The sequence below is a fragment of the Drosophila arizonae genome, chromosome X (assembly GCF_054131065.1).
Source record: "Drosophila arizonae isolate 15081-1271.41 chromosome X, UAZ_ARI_1.0, whole genome shotgun sequence".
NCBI lineage: Eukaryota > Metazoa > Arthropoda > Insecta > Diptera > Drosophilidae > Drosophila > Drosophila arizonae.
The window spans coordinates 13,823,735-13,841,781 of NC_142927.1; the positions used below are offsets into that span (position 1 = coordinate 13,823,735).

Genomic DNA, 18,047 nt, shown 5'->3' on the forward strand with positions numbered 1-18,047 from the left:
AATAGTTATCGTTGTATAAGAAGGAATATAAGAACGAATAGTAGTAGTAGTATTAATAATAGTAATATTAATAGTAGTTGTAGTACGAGTAATTGTAGTACCAATAGAAATACTAATTGTAGTAGAAATAGTAGGAGAGTTGATAGTAGGTGTAGTAGCAGTAGAAATACTAATTGTAGTAGAAATAGCAGTAGAGTTAATAGTAGTTGCAATAGTAGAAGGAATGAATAGTAGTAGTAGCTATAGTAGTCGTCGTAGTGGAAGGAATAGAAATAAGAATAGTAATAGTAGTAGTAGAAATAGTAGTAAAATTAATAGTTGCAGTAGAAGGAATATAAATAAGAATGGGAGTAATTGTAGAAGTAGTAGTATGATTAAAAGTAGTAGTAGCTGAAGCAATAGTAGTACCAGTAGAAATAGGAGTATATGTAACTAAAAGTAGGAATAGTAGTACCAGTAGAAATAGGAGTATATGTAACTAAAAGTAGGAATAGTAATAGTAGTAGAAATAGGAGTATATGTAACTAGAAGTAGGAATAGTACTAGTAATAGATGTAATGAGTCATAGTAATAGAAATAGTAGTAGATGCTATGATAGTCGTAGAAGTAGTCAAAGGAATACAAGAAATAGTAGTAGAAGAAATGGTGGTAGCAAGAATAGTAGTAAACGGAGTAGTAGTTGTGGAATAGCAGTAGCAAAAATATATATTTATAGTAATAGGAATAGAATGAATAGTCGTGGAAAGATAATGAGGAACAGTAGTAGCAGAAAGAGAACGAGTGGAAATAGTAGGATTATTAGTAGAAGTAGTAAAAGCTGTAGTAGTAGCTGTAGAAGAAGAATGAACATTAATGGCTGTAGTAACAATTGAATAGTAGTATACAGTACAGTAGCAGCATAGTAGTAGAATAAATGTCAGATTGATATGATTATCTAATTGGTTTTTTCTCAGACTTTCTCTTTTGTTTTACATTTGATGCCAATTAACAACTGAAATGGATTAGTGCAAATAAAAATAATAACTAATATAATTGAATAGTCATTCGGATAATGCTGATGAGTTAATTAGCGGAATGCTATTGTTCCATTTATCTATATATTGCATATTTTTTATGCATTTCCCCGCTGTCAATTTAATTCGATGTAAACGTTTCCAAGCAAGTTTTGACTGCCCTTTGGCTGGGGCATTAACAAACAATGAAAGCCAAATATGCCAAGCAATTTTGGCCGCAAAGTTATGCAAATTGTGTGAAATGAGCCAGAGAGAGAGAGAGAGAGAGAGAGAGAGAGAGAGAGAGGGAGGGGGAGAGAGAGGGGGAGGGGAGAGAGAGAGGAAAGGGCACATTATGCAGTGTGTAATTATGTAATTATTACAAACAACAAACTGCGCGTTTCAACACCTCTGGCTGCTTGGCCCCGCAGCCCGCCAGCCCGCCAGCCTGCCATCCCTTCACCCGCATCCTTTTAGTGGACTTACCTCATCCTTGGGCACCAGCGTCACCTTCTTGATGGTGGGTGCACTATTATTAACGACAACTGTTTCGCGCTTAACCGATGGCCGCTTGAGAGCCGAGTGCGGCTTTTGTATTTCGACCATGTTTTGCTTTATTGCTTTAGCTGCTGCTGTTTGTTGTTGTTGTTGTTGATTTTGTAGTTGTTGAAATTATTAAAGTTGATATTAATGTTGATAATGTTAATGCTAATGCCAATGCTGATTGGCTTTCTAATGCCTGCTTGGTTAGGCAGCTGAAGCACATCGAGACTTTAGACTCTGAGTCAATGCCAACTCGAACGGCTCATTAATCACAGAGGCTGGCAACCAAAGGGGCGTGGCGTTGCGAATTAGCCACGCTCATAAGGCGCTCGGATTTTGTGTTGGCCTTTAATGAGCTGTTTATGCAGTGCATACGACATTTATGCTCTCTTCTTCTTCTTCGTTTTTTTTTTTTGGCAATAAATTTTTGTTACAAATGAAATTTGCATAATCGCAAGCGCCCCCCAAAAAGGGAGCTGAACACACTGAACTGAGCTCTTATGACGGCGTTGATCATTATGATGCTGGCTGTCTGGCTGACTGGCTGACTGTCGTTGGTTGGCTTTTGACTGGTTACTGATTCAATTTGCTTGGCAAGTTTGCCGTGCCGTGTTTGCCGCAGATAAACGACTTAGTCAAATGCCAAAATTGAATTAGGCAGCGCGCGTATGTGGCAAGCTGCAAAGCTTTTGGCATTAGCATAAGCAGAGTCAAGTCGACAGCTGGTGGAACTTGCTCTTTTGCCGGGATTACAAGCGGAATATCAACTTGGCATCGTAGTGGTAGTAGTTTCAGTTGAACTTGACGTATTGCGATTTGCATATTGTATTTGAGCGAAAGTTTGCTTCACTGCTGCTGCGGTGGCCAGTTGACCAAGTTGATAGTGGTTGCTGGTGGTGCGGGTGGTGCGGGTTGGTGGGGCTGGTGGTGCTGCAGGCGGTTGCTCACATTAGCACACAGAGCCACAACTGCCCCCACACACACACACACGCACACACACATGGCCTATGCAAATGTTTGCCTCACACAACAGTGCGTATGATTGATGTGCTTAAAGGGCTCTGCTCAAACAGTTGTTGCGGCTGCTGCTGCTGCGGGTGCTTGTTTGCATAGGTCGAATTCAATAGCAAAGAAAAAAAGTAAAGAAAAGAAAAGAAAAAAACTTTCTCTATTCAAATTGCTCTTAAGCAACGCTTCGAGATCTAAGCATGCGGCAATTCTCTAGTGGACCCGCATGGCCCAGCCAATGATATGGAAGCCTATCGCACATGCATGAGCTGACACAAAATGAAAATGGACGCAAAACTAAAAAGCAGCGATGAAATTCGTAGCCATTTGATTAATGGCATTCGCATAGACAAACCGAGCTAGCTTATAAATTATGCGCCGAATTTGGCCAGGTTCGATTCGATTCGCATCGAGTTCATCTTGTTGGCGATTTTTGTAGCATACTTTTTGGGGCAGTCCATTTCTGGTATACGATGGAGCTTATATGGTTTGAGTGGAAATATCAAATGAAAGTGGCATTAGTAAGCGGTTATATGTGATTTATAAATATGCATATGTAATATGTGATATGCATATATATATATATTTATATATAGTCAATTGATGACTAGGCAGCTAGAGCTAGCTATACATACGTATATCAATGTCTTGCCACATTGAATAAATGGTCTAGATATATATATTTTATGTTGCTTCACAGATAGTTGCAATGTCACACACACACACATACACACACACCGAGGCAAATGCCTGAAGCTGTGTGTAAACAAAAGCAGCAGCAGCAAGTCCTTTTGGCAGCATGATAACAATGACTCGAGCAGCGCTCAAGTCGACTGGGGGGACGGATGCAAGGAGGCAAGCTAAACAGTTGTCTTTCTGTTAGCCAGCATGGCCAAGTGGGCGTAACCAACAAACATACACACACACACACACACACACACATATATATATATATATATTTATATATAGATATATATATATATATTGGCAGGCAGCTTGAGCCAGCAGCTGCATTTCAAACAGCTGCTGTTGACGTTGCGCATTTGACACAATTTGCAAGGATGGAAATTAAAAAATGTTCTTATAGATTTATGTGACACACACACACTCACGTACACTCAGTCATACATACATATGTGACAGTGTGCAGCTGTTGTTATTAATTTGTTGCCCATGAGCCACACTTTCGCTTGTGCTCATTGTTTTTATTTGTAAAGAAAGGCGGCATGAATGGCGTAACGTACGCACACACACACACACACACACACACATGCCCACGCCTGGTAATAATAATAAGAATAATAATAATAATAACAGTCACAGCAAGAGCAACAACAGCTGTTCAGCAGCAACAACAACAATAACAACAACAACAACAACGCGACAGCAGCTTGTGGCAGCCAAAGAAACATTTTCCCCATTTTCCGTTCTTTTTTTTAACATTTTGCCACCTTTGTGTTACTGTTTGTTTGTTTTCCGTTTTTTTTTCGTTTCTCTTTTTTTTTTTTTTTTTTTTTTGTATTATTTTGAATTCCCGCGAGCCTCTTTCGTTGCGTTGCGCGTTTTGTTTTTTACATTTAACGGAAATCTTTGGACTAACTTTAACATAATTTCTTTTTTTCTTTTTTTTTATATTGTTTTAATGATTTTCAAAAGTTTTCTGCTTGCTTGGCTTACAAACTTTTCTGTTTTTGTTTTGCTTTTCTTTTTTTTTTTTTTTTTTTCTTGTGGTCTACACAGCCGAAATAACAACAGAAAAAAAAACAAAATAATAAAGTGAAGCTTGAGTAGAGAGTGTGTGAAGAGAGAGGCGAACGCAACGAACGCTTCCGTGCGGAAGTCAGGCGACGACTGAAAGTGAAACTGAATGAAACACGCTTAACTGGAAATCTGCGTCTGCGTGTGTGTGAATTGGCCACTTTGTGTATGTGTGTGTGTGTGTATATGGGTCGTCGCGGCCGGCGGACAGGCAAAGTTTGTAAGAAACGCTTTCAGTTGGCGTCGTTGTTGTTATTGTTTACCTTTTGGGCACACACACACATGCATAGCCGTAAATACACAGACACACACACACACATAGTCGCACAGTTTTGGCGTTCAGCAAACGACTTTCGTGTATGACCGAGTCAGCAATATATTCAAAATATAAACAGCTGCTAGGCGCAGAGCTTTTGAGCTTTTAGCTCAGCTTTTTTAACCGAATTTCTGTAGACTTCAAATGAAATGCCGCAAGCTTTAGCCATAAGCTGCAGTTGCTCATAAATATATGTGGAATTGAAATTTTGCAGTTTAACGTTTAGTTTGGATAAGTAAAATGAGCAAGGACCGCAAATAACAGTTATGAATTTTGAACAATTGAGTCACAAAATCTATATATATAAAAGAGAGTTGTGTAAAAGTGTCTAAGCACTTATAACTCGAGATCTGCTGGACCAATTTTCATGGTTTTTGATTTGTTGGATTTGTCTCCGCAACGAGTTTAGTATAGGGTCTTAAAAATACTGAAAAAATTTGCCGAATACTTGAAAAACGCGGTTTTTTCCCCAAATGTTGAAATTTTTTTTATACCCAGTAGGCTTGGTAACAGTGACAGTTTTGACAATAGTGTAGAAGTAAATAAACAAATGTAGTCAGTCAGTCTACGGCACAGCCTTGAGCAGGCCAGACTATTCAACAAAAAAAAAAAAAGACTATTCAACAAAAAAAAATTTTTTTCCTAATCAAAAAGAAAAATATTTCAAATCAAAAATCTGCAAAAATTCAAAAAAAAAATCAAAAGATTTAAACCTGACTGTTCAAAAAATAAATAAAAAATTTAAAATTCGAAATTCAAAAAATAAAAAAAAGTTAATTATTAAAAAGTGTATTTTTGGCTTTTTATATTTTTGGACTTTTAAACATTCTAAATATTTCAAATCAAAAATCTGAAAAAATTAAAAAAAAAAAAAATCAAAAGATTAAAACCTGACTAATCAAAAATAAATAAAAAATTAAAAATTCGAAATTTAAAAAAAAAAGTTAATTATTAAAAAGTGTATTTTTGGCTTTTTATATTTTTGGACTTTTACAAAAGCTAAATATCTCGAAAGTTCAGGTATTTGTTTGTCTCAAACATAAATTTGTGTAAATCTATATATATAAAAGAGAGTTGTGTAAAAGTGTCTAAGCACTTATAACTCGAGATCTGCTGGACCAATTTTCATGGTTTTTGATTTGTTGGATTTGTCTCCGCAACGAGTTTAGTATAGGGTCTTAAAAATACTGAAAAAATTTGCCGAATACTTGAAAAACGCGGTTTTTTCCCCAAATGTTCAAATTTTTTTTATACCCAGTAGGCTTGGTAACAGTGACAGTTTTGACAATAGTGTAGAAGTAAATAAACAAATGTAGTCAGTCAGTCTACGGCACAGCCTTGAGCAGGCCAGACTATTCAACAAAAAAAAAAAAAAGACTATTCAACAAAAAAAAATTTTTTTCCTAATCAAAAAGAAAAATATTTCAAATCAAAAATCTGCAAAAATTCAAAAAAAAAAAAATCAAAAGATTAAAACCTGACTGTTCAAAAAATAAATAAAAAATTTAAAATTCGAAATTCAAAAAAAAAAAAAGTTAATTATTAAAAAGTGTATTTTTGGCTTTTTATATTTTTGGACTTTTAAACATTCTAAATACTTCAAATCAAAAATCTGAAAAAATTAAAAAAAAAAATCAAAAGATTAAAACCTGACTAATCAAAAATAAATAAAAAATTAAAAATTCGAAATTTAAAAAAAAAAGTTAATTATTAAAAAGTGTATTTTTGGCTTTTTATATTTTTGGACTTTTACAAAAGCTAAATATCTCGAAAGTTCAGGTATTTGTTTGTCTCAAACATAAATTTGTGTAAATTATTTATATTTATATTTCTCGATTGATTTATATGGTTTTGTGCGAGGGCAGTATTACTATTAATAAAAATGCCGCGTCCTAGAAGATCTAATCTTTCCCGGCGAACCCATAATGCAATTAGGCAACGGAATAGCGCGAGTCAATTATCTGACGAAGAGCGAGAAATCGCCCGAGAAAGGCTCCGCGTTAGTACCCAGCAAAGAAGGGCCTTAATTCGTGCTTCTCAAAGAGAGGCAGCCCGTGAAATGGCAATAATTCAAAAAAAAAAATCAATAGATTAAAACCTGACTGTTCAAAAAATAATTAAAAAATTCAAAATTCGAAATTAAAAAAAAAAAAAGTTAATTATTAAAAAGTGTATTTTTGGCTTTTTATATTTTTGGACTTTTAAACTTTATAAATATTTCAAATCAAAAATCTGATCTGATCTGAAGATCTAATCTTTCCCGGCGGACCCATAATGCAATTAGGCAACGGAATAGCGAATAGTGAAATGGCAATAAGAAATGGTTCAAGGATTGATTTGAATCGAGCAGCGTTTCGATATGATTGCACCATTGATTACAGCTTGAATCGTTTAGTTTGCATTGGTCCAATGGACGTTGTTTGCCAGCATTGTGGCGCATTGAAGTTTGCTGGTGAAACGCCCGGTTTGTGCTGCCTTAGTGGTAAAGTGACATTGCCATTAGTGGTCTCGCCACCAGAGCATTGCGTTCCCTGCTTTACGGCGAAACACTAGAATCACGACATTTTCTAACGAGCACTCAAAAATACAATGCCTGTTTTCAAATGACTTCATTTGGGGCGGAAATTATTGGTAACGGATATAATCCGACATTTAAGGTAATTTACGTTAAAAATGTTATTTTCTATGACTGTCAAAATAAAAAAAAATAAAAAAAATTTTGGAATAATGTAGTTTGTTAGATTTATGTAAAAAGTGTTTGTAAATCTAACTATAACTATGGCTTTGAATTTAAAGATTCAAGGCCAGATTTGCCATCGCATTGGATCATTGCAACCTATTGAAGATGCACAGCAACTTGACCGGCGTCAAGAAATGAACACAGCTATGAAAAGAGCAATTCTCCAAGATTTGCATGCTTAGAAATTTAAACCAACCAAAACTGTGCAATGGAACGCGTTTGGTGATAAGAAAACTGATGAGCAATGTGATTCACGCGTCGATACTCAAAGGAAAATTTAAAGATGAGGAAGTTCTTATTCCTAGGATTCCGATGATCTCAAAAGATATGCCCTTTGAATTTATTTGAATTCTCGCTTCGTCTTGCCTTCGCCATGACGATCAACAAGTCACAGGGCCAATCTTTGACTATTTGTGGCCTCAATCTAGAAAATGTGTGTTTTTCTCATGGTCAATTGAACGTGGCAAGCTCACGTGTTGGCAAACCATCCGCATTATTTGTTCTTGCACCTGACCAAAAAACGAAGAATGTCCTTTACAAGGCGCTTGAATGAAAATCCGATTAATAAATTAATCAGAGTGTATCCCAACCTGAACAACATAGCTTTCAACAATTTTTTACCTAGAAATAATATAGAGGGCAATGCAACGTTTGCCGGGCCAGCTAGTAACTCATAAGAAGAGGAGAGAAAACACACGTACGTTATTTTATTCTGGCATATTAAAAAAAAGTATAAACTTGTATTTTTTTTTTTTAATACCTTTGACTATTCAAATTAAAAAAAATGACTTTAAAAATTATTCTTATTATTTTTATTTTTTTTTTTTCTAGAAAAATTACAACTGCTTTTTATTTTAACCATTAAGTAAATACTTAATGGATAGAAAATATGCAAAATATTTATTTTTAAAAAGGGAAAACAAAAAATAAATACATTTAATATTAGAAACTCAAATGTAGTAACCAAAATGCTATGCATTTATATACACATATAACATGCATTTTCTAATTGCCGAAAAACTTGGAAAATATATGTAAAGCTTGAGAAACCGTTATGTACAGAAGCAGCTTTGCCCCTTGTTTCAATACAGCTTGTTAGCCTCAAGGCAATTAACAGCTCATATTTAAATCATAAAAAGCATTAAGCAGCACATGAAAGCTCACATTTTAAGTACTACAAGCATTACAAAAGCTTCAGAAAAGGCTTTTATATTTCAAGTTAAAGAAAGCCCACTTGAAGAAGTGTGCCAAGCTTTACACTCCTTGGATTTCTTGGGGGGGGCTTATCCACAGCTTTAAGCTCTTCGCTCTTCTTAGCTTTCTAGCTAACGAATGAAAGCAGCAGCAAAGTTGTTCAAAAATCTAAACTAAAGCTGTTGACACGCATTGCTTTGAAGGATTGCAACTGCTTTGGCTTGGCCTTTAAGCACTGGGCCTGCTGCCAAAGCCACAAACTGTTGGCTGTGCAACTGTGGACCGCAAGGCAAACGACAGTTACAACCACATGTGACAAGCCATGTTGACTGTGGCAGCCAGCGTTGCCAAGAGCCGCCAGAAGTGCTGCCCGAGTCATTTCCCTTAGCCCAATCGACGCCTTCTCCCCCCAAATCATCAGTCAATTACATATAAATTGTGCCACCCAAAAAAAGAAAAGAAAATGGGATATATTTACATTTACCCAGGCAACAGCCTCTGGCACTTATACTATCAGTATACCCTGTAGTCATTAAATGTGAATAATAAGTGGGTATGATGGTTGGCAGACGTCTGTCTGCCTGGCTGACTGTTTGCCTAGCTGAAGTGCAGAGGGAGATCTATCTGAATCATGGGATGTACGTGAGATTAATACGATACCCAAATGACATCTATATACCTGATATCTACATCAGAGATCCACTGGATCTAGATATATGCGATCTATATAACAAATACATAATATTTAGATATGTATATGTGATTTATAAGAGAACTAAATTAAATCTAAGGGCAATCTTATAAGATCTATATGTAATGTATATCACATCGATATGACATCAATATGAATTGTATATATATTTCATGAATTGTATATGACATTTATGTGAGATCGACTTGATATTTTTATAAGATCTTTATCTTTAAGAAAACTACATTACTTCCTATATAGATATCTATATGATATCTACATTCATATTTGAAATGCATATGAAATATGTACGATATTCACATATATGTATATATAGCACTTGTACGATATCTAACTGACACTTATGTATATTATTATATTTATTAATATGAGTTATACATAAGCTTTGCTTATGACATTTACGTGAGATCGGCATGACATTTATATGAGAGTTATATAAGATCTAATGAGATCTAAATGTTATCTTTGTGATATCTGAAAGACAATCATAAGAGATTTATATGACATCTATATGCTATTCATATAACATCTATGTGACATCTGCATGAAATCTATGACATCCATATGAGATTAATATAACATCTACCTTTAAGAGATATGAGATTAATATAACATCTATCTCTAAGAGATGAATATAAGATCAACAAGGCAAATTATTTTAATATATATTCTCAGCTAAATTGTTTCTCAATATTTCGAGTCTTAGTCGACTGTTAATGCTCTGAATATAGTATATACTTGGCCATATCTTAACCCCCTTTGTCATGATTTTGATGTCAGATTTGTCGACTCGCGCTGCAGGGTATATATCAGTCGTTCCACTCGCTGCTCTCTGCTCACGCCTTTCTGTTTGTTTATTGCCGCTCAGGTAATGTTGATGCTGCTGTTATTGTGTTTGCCACAAATTGTTGAAGCTGTTGAAGCTGCCACATTGTCACAGCGGCGCTGAAATGTTGCAAAATTCATGGGAAATCAACACCTAGGCAACACCAGCTGAGGCATCAACGCAATTTTCCTGCTCGGCATTTCGTTTTATAACCATTATTTTAATGTTGCTGTTGTTGTTTTCCTTTTTAGTGATATTATTTTGATACTCTTACAGAGTTAACTTCATATGGTGCAGAGAGAGTTGGGTAATATAATATTATATATGTATGTATATATTCTATATTTGATCGATAGCCTCAACTGAATTTCAACTCTCTTTCGGTCAATCGAGTGTTATATTTGATGTGCAAAAAGTTTGTTTGATGTGCCCCAGCTGGTGAGTGTATTTGCGCTTCGTTGTGTTGCACATATGATTTTATTTGCTGTTGTTAGCTGCCTCTCGTTACGGTTCACAGCCTTCGGTTGATTTACTATAATTGTAATCGACAGACGAAATAAAGGCAGCCACAACAAAGGACCTGCAAAGGTGCCGGATGAGAAAATACCATCTGCAATTGCTGTAGCAGCAGCCGATGGGCACGTTCCAAATACAGGATGCTTTATAGCCCGACATCTCATATGGTAGATGGCATGGTAATCAGGCTCCAGTTCAATCCACAATCTTATGTGAAGGAGGAGAGCCTTTGTCGCGCTGTTATCAGAATTAGTTAAATTGCGGGCAATAACTGTAAATGCTGGAGCACCCTGTATGGCAGCTGTCAGGTGTATTTCTGTTTATAGAGCTGGTCCGTGGTCTTAAGAAAAAACACAAGGGCACAAACACAAGGATATTCCAGCTAGCCGAAGTTGACCCACTCAGAGCATGCTCATTCCTGTCTATGTCTATCGATGGCCACGTGCACACACGCACAGTTCTTCCTATCTCTCCCTGTGTGTGTGTGTGTGTGTGTGCGCATCTGTTAGCTTTGGCATTGCATTGGACGTCGGTGTTGGCTGTCGACTTTATTAAAAATGTATGCCATAAAAATTGTGTTTTCATATGCGAGAGATGTTCCTGCATATTTTCACGCTACGCAGCTTTAACCGTGCGTGTGTGTGTGTGTGTGAGGGGGTGGGGCGGTTGTGGGTTTGTGTGCAAGCCCGTAAACAGGAAACGGAAATCAGCATGCAAGCGCACGCAGCAACGGCAACAACAACAACGGCAACAACAACAACAACAACAACAACAACAACAACAACAACAGTTGGTAAGTCTAATGCCAGCTATGTTATTGGTTTTCAATACCCTGTACTCATAAATGGTGTTAAGTCAAGGGTCGGTTTAAGGCGAAGTAGATGAGGAGCAGCCATGACCATTATCACGCATAGAAGATATACATATGTATATATGCTGTAATATATCGTGTAGCATCGTCAGTATAAATAGCTTTAATTGCATTGCGCTTTAGAGAGAGAGAGAGAAGAGGGAGACGGCGAGAGAGCTACGTGAAATTCATCGTCGTTTCTCTAAGTCTATTGCAACCTTATCCGAATGGCTCATAGAGCCACCAAGAGGTGCCTTTTTCTCACAGCATGAGGATAGAAGAGTTTGCCTGTACGCAAGCTCACTCGAATCATACCACCACAACAACTCTGTCTAAGTTCTCAACACTACTGTCACATCAAGAGATTCTGCTATTCGATTTTTCTCTTAGGCTCTGCTGCTATACTCTGCTGTAAAGCTCTGCTCTTTCTGTTACTTGGGGTATAAGACTTTGTTATTTTGATCTGTTCTTAGACTAGCAACTCTGCTGTTAGAGTCGACTGTTAGACTCTGGTATAGAAGTCTGTTGCTCAACTCTGCTGTTAGGCTCTGTTGCTCCACTTTGCTATTCGACTCTGCTATTCGACTTTGGAACAAGACTCTAATGTTAAACTCTGCTGTTGGACTCTGATATAGAGCTCTGCTGTTAGATTCTGCTATTCAGCTGTTCTGTTGTTAGACTCTGCTATTCAACTCGAATGTTCAGCTCTGCTTTTAGATTTTGCTGTTCAACTCTGCTGTTCAGCTCTGTTGTTAGACTCTGCTGTCAGACTCTGCTATTCAGCTGTTCTGTTGCTAGACTCTGCTGTTAAACTCTCATGTTAAGCTCTGCTGTTAGATTCTGTTGCTCAACTCTGCTGTTAGATTCTGCTGTTCAGCTCTGTTGTTAGACTCTACTGTTAAACTTTCATGTTCAGCTCTGCTGTTAGACTCTGTTGTTAGCCTCTGCTGTTAGACTCGACTGTTAGACTCTGCTATAGAAGTCTGCTGTTCAACTCTACTGTTAGGCTCTGCTGCACGACTTTGCCGTTCGATGTTAATGTTAAGTTCTGCTGTTAGACTCTGATATAGAACTCTGCTGTTAGTCTCTGCTGTTCAGCTCTGTTGTTAGACTCTGCTGTTACACTCTCATGTTAAGCTCTGCTGTTAGATTCTGCTGTTCAGCTCTGTTGTTAGACCCTGCTGTTCAGCTCTGTTGTTAGACTCTGCTGTTATACTCTGCTATAAGACTCTGCTGTTAGACTCTAGTTTTAGAATCTGCTGTTATACTCTACTGTTAACCGCACAGTCTGGCGTCAGATGATGTTAACAATACGATATTTATATGTAGAGCTGAGCATTATAAATTTGCGCTTTCCTCAGCCTGCCATTGACTCAGTGTTTTTGCTTTTACCATTATGATTTCTGCAATTTCATTATTTACAGGGTATTAGTCTGTAGTTCAGGCTGGAATACCTAACAACTTGAACTTGTCTTTACGCTTTATGGGTTTTTGCTGTATAATTTTTGTTGGTTTCGTCTTCTTTTAACCGGCTACATTTTTAATACCACCGCAGTCCGATTTTGGGAGCACAGTTTCCAAGCTTTGTTTAACATGCCATATAACACATGTTATTAACTAATAAGCTCAAGAGAGATGGCTATAAAGAGCAGATGCAGAGTGAGAGGAAGAGAGAGCGAGAGCGGGGCAGTCTGAGTAAAACAGAGAGAGTGCGAGTGATAGAGAGCATAAATTTTTATGCATATTTAATGACCAAACGCATACACTACGCACTCTCTCTCTCTCTCTCTCTCTGGGTATGTGTGAGTGCCTTGTGTATCCTGTGTAATATTATGCCAATAAGTATTTATGGCTGCCTTTGGTCGCGTGTTTGCTTGTCATATGTACTTAAGGCAAGAATGAAATTATCATAAATAATTGCCAGCAAATAGAGAAGTATTTAAGTAATCTGAACGCACTCACGTTTACACAAAGTTCTCGTTTAACGCGGGACTAATAAAGTGTAATTGCCTCAGCCTCAGTATTTACTGTGCATTTATGTTTTGGCCCGGAGCGCCTCTGCTGTTCATTTGTTTTTTGTGGGTCCACTGAGAGCATAAAAAGAAAAACATTCTCGAGCTGGCATTAAATTCCAGCTGAAATTTCCTTAAAGGCGCCCATAAAAGCTCGTCACTTGCCAGTTCACAGTTCGGTCTTGGGCAAATCCATAAATCATATAATGTCTGATTTTTACGATCATGATTTATTTGTTTTGTGGACTTTGAGTGCTACTAAAGAGACAGCGTATATCTGCTTGCATATGCCCCAACAATGGCCGACTCCAGTTTAATGAGCTGGACTCGAGCAGAAATGAAGAGTTGAAAAAAAGCGGAGCTCGCCATTCAGAAATGAGGCTAGAATCGACTGCATGAATAGTCGATTATTCATTTGGAAAATTAAGTGATATAAAGCATACTCTTGGTATAGCTGTTTGGGGTTAGCCGTAAGCTGGAATCAGCTGAAAGTAAAGCTATTATCACATTTTGATATATATAATAAAGTTATCGATAACTGATGTTGTGTAATGGAAACATAATTTTGTTTTAAGCATAAACGTATGTATATTATATTGACTTAAATATATAGTCTAGTTTACGCTTGAAGAAACTAATGTTCACATCGCTATTAATCGGGTTTGAGTGTGCAAGGACAAAATGAGTTATCGATAAATCAATCTCTTACAACAAGCTTGATTACAAACGAGTTCAGCTCTTAACAAATAACGCCAGAGATCAGCTCGACTATTTGACCATAATTTTTCCGATAATCGATATAGACTAAAGAAGAAGGAGGAAAAGGCTCTTCAAATAAAAAAGAGAAAGAGGCACTGTCAATTTACGCTTGAAAAAATAAACACCTAATATTGATTGATCATTCATTCATTTATTGATCAAATTCAAGTTTGTAACAGCGAAATGGGTTATCGATAAATCGATAGCCAAAGGGAAACTGAAACGATGCATGCCATAGGCCTATATTAATTCTAATTGCATTCCAATTTCATTTCTAGAATCTAAACTGCCTCCACATATACATATGTATATGTATGTATATACTCGATATTAGATGTCGCTGCTGGGTATACGAAATAGAGCTCTTTGGCAACCAAGTTAATTTATGTGTCAAGTCAACGGCTGGGCGCAGCTTTAAGCTGAGTGTTTGCTAAAAATGTATATCATGAAAATAAAAACATGTGTCAATACATTTGCAGTTTACATAAGTACACACACACACACACACATCCATGGCTGTGTGGGTGTGCGTGTGGCCGCTTTTCAGTTGAGCAAAAAGTTTTTACCACCTGCGTTTTTCATTTACATGAGTAAGTTTCCACATTAAACAGAGGCAAAAAAGCAGAGCGGAAGAGGAAGAGCAGATGAAGAAGTGGGGAAAAGAAACAAACATGAAAATGAAAATGAAAAGCGAAAGCGAAATTATGCCTTTGCCAGCCCAGTGGGCCTCACGTGCTAAATGCTCGAGCTGTTCGCTAACCTTAAAGGGGCGCAACAGCAGCAGCAGCAGGAGTTGGGGCAGCAGCAGTACCAGTAAGAAGGGGCCGTTCGTACACTCGGCGCTAAAGTTTTTGTTCAAAAAGAAAAGGCGCCCAACTTTACAAAGTATTTTCGCCAAATTGTGGCACTTCGCCGCGGCCCAATGATGCGCACGTGAGCTAACAATTCCTCTCAATTTTCTCTTTTTTTATTTCCTCTCTGTTGGTCAACGGGCATTTATGCGTCATAATGTTTATGCACCGTTATGAATATTCATTAATTAAATTAAAGAGAAAAGAATGCGAGCAAAACATGTGCAAATTGTGTATGAAATCTGCATAAATATTTATTTTGTTATTGACATTCTGATGCGGAGTTGTGCTTGAGACACGACTACGCAATGACCTATTCGAAATAATTCATTGAGGAGATGGTATAACTGCACTCTATGGCAGCTAGATTGCATAAAAATCAAAATTTCAATTAAAAATCTTATACAACTTTAAATGTATTTACTTATTTTTAGCTTTTTAGCTTAAATGATATATGGGTATATGTACATACATACATATGTAAGCACTCTTCCCGTTGGATCAAATCTTCAATGAAGAAACTCTTTTGCCATATGCCTATATAAAGCTTGTTTAGACTAGATTTATATAGACATATTCCAAATGGCTCTATATTATGACAAGAATGACCTTCGATGTGTGGTAGGCCAATAAGAGATTAGAGGGAAGATCACTATGGTTAACTATGGATAAAGTCCACTACATATGCAATCACATTACAAATGAAACCAATATGCCCGTCTTCATTTGATATAACAAGCATAGAGCTCAGTATCAATTTTATGGGAACTTAAAGCCATGGTTGAAGAAGTTCAATTTGGTTTAAATGTCAAATAATAAAATTGTGTAAACGAAATTTAATATGACATTTTTTAAAAAGTACTTAAAATAATTGAATAAGAGTATACAAATAAAATAAATATTTGACCTTTAAATTTCTGTTCACATCTAGTTAGTCATGAAAATTGAATTTCTTTCATTCAGAAAACATTTGCAGTCTATGGCATATTAAGGGTATTTCCAAGCTGTAAGCTCTTAGCTGTGATAGCCAAGTTAAGGCTCACGCGGCCATCACTAAACGCGTTCGCTTGAGTCAAGCACAGCTCTTGCTGTTCGCTGGGCGAATGTGAGGCCCAAAGTTAAATACATAAGCGTCAGTTGATTAGGCAGGCGCCAGTTGGATGGCAGCTGGCAGCTCATGGGCAACGAGTGCCTGTTTATACAGCTAAACATGCGTGTGGCTGCCCGCGGCGGGTATACAGAAGAGCACCGCACCACAGCACCGCAGCAGCGCAGCAGCACAGCACCACTGAGGCGCAGTCAACCACCAACAACGCCTCAGTTATTAACTTAAGAAAATGGTTTTGAGCGAGCCTCGGCTGTGCCACCTGGAGACGCACCTGGCGGCGCACTTGAATAATAAGCGTCTATTATCAGGTTGTGTAACGAGCCTAGAAAGATTTACTAGACACACACATACACGCATTCAATATGTGTGTGTGTGTGCGTGTGTGTGTGTTGCTGACTTGACTGCGGTTGCTTCGTCTTACTTTTTCTGCTCTTGCCTTTGCCTTTGGCTTTTCTCAATTTATTTCATTTGGGTTTTCCTTTTTTTCAGCTGAAGATTTTCGTTTGATGCGCATTGATATTTTATTCATATTTCATTATTTATTGCCCGCTATGAATAATTCATTATTCATCATCATTATTATTAATATGCTCGCGATTATTGTTATCATAAGTATGTTTGTCATATTAGCATAATATCAGTTTATCATTCAATCATTAAGTGATTAAGTCATTTGTATTATTATATCAATATATAAACACATCAATGTATCAATACATCAATACATCAATACATCAATACTTCAATACTTCAATACTTCAATACTTCAATACTTCAATACTTCAATATTTCAATATTTCAATATTTCAATATTTCAATATTTCAATACTTCAATACTTCAATATTTCAATATTTCAATACTTCAATACTTCAATACTTCAATATTTCAATACTTAAATACTTCAATACTTCAAATTCAATTCAATACTTCAATACTTCAATACTTCAATATTTCAATACTTCAATACTTCAATACTTCAATATTTCAATATTTCAATACTTCAATATTTCAATATTTCAATACTTCAATATTTCAATATTTCAATAATTCAATATTTCAATATTTCAATATTTCAATATTTCAATACTTCAATACTTCAATACTTCAATATTTCAATACTTCAATACTTCAATATTTCAATATTTCCATATTTCAATACTTCAATATTTCAATATTTCAATATTTCAATACTTCAATATTTCAATATTTCAATATTTCAATACTTCAATATTTCAATATTTCAATACTTCACTTCAATACTTCAATACTTCAATACTTCAATACTTCAATATTTCAATACTTCAATACTTCAATATTTCAATATTTCAATATTTCAATAATTCAATATTTCAATATTTCAATATTTCAATATTTCAATATTTCAATACTTCAATATTTCAATATTTCAATACTTCAATATTTCAATAATTCAATATTTCAATATTTCAATACTTCAATATTTCAATATTTCAATATTTCAATACTTCAATACTTCAATACTTCAATACTTCAATACTTCAATACTTCAATACTTCAATACTTCAATACTTCAATACTTCAATACTTCAATACTTCAATACTTCAATACTTCAATACTTCAATACTTCAATACTTCAATAATTCGATACTTCAATACTTCAATACTTCAATACTTCAATATTTCAATACTTCAATACATCAATACTTCAATACTTCAATACTTCAATACTTCAATACTTCAATACTTCAATACTTCAAAACTTCAATACTTCAGTACTTCAATACCTCGATACTGCAATACTTCAATACTTCAATACTTCAATACTTCAGTACTTCAATACTTCGATACTGCAATCCATACGGCAATGCTTCAATACTTCAA

General features: G+C 36.0%; 1 protein-coding gene and 1 long non-coding RNA gene across 4 annotated transcripts in view; one reads left to right on the forward strand and one right to left on the reverse strand.

Annotated features, from left to right (window-relative positions):
• The window catches only part of LOC108618367 (inactive dipeptidyl peptidase 10), a 173,435-nt gene that overhangs the window by 26,537 nt on the left and 128,851 nt on the right, over positions 1-18,047 (reverse strand). The window contains exon 1 of one of the 3 annotated variants that reach the window (XM_018014347.2): positions 1,479-4,784. The exons of the other annotated variants lie outside the window; for them this stretch is intronic. Coding sequence (XP_017869836.1) covers positions 1,479-1,598 — 120 coding nt within the window. The 5' untranslated portion in view covers positions 1,599-4,784. Of the gene's footprint in view, positions 1-1,478; positions 4,785-18,047 lie in introns of those variants that run through there. 3 annotated transcript variants of the gene reach the window in all.
• LOC149267914 (uncharacterized) lies at positions 4,917-7,303 on the forward strand. Its single transcript, XR_016270841.1, has 2 exons — positions 4,917-6,396; positions 6,483-7,303. It is a non-coding gene; the product is annotated as an uncharacterized LOC149267914 (long non-coding RNA).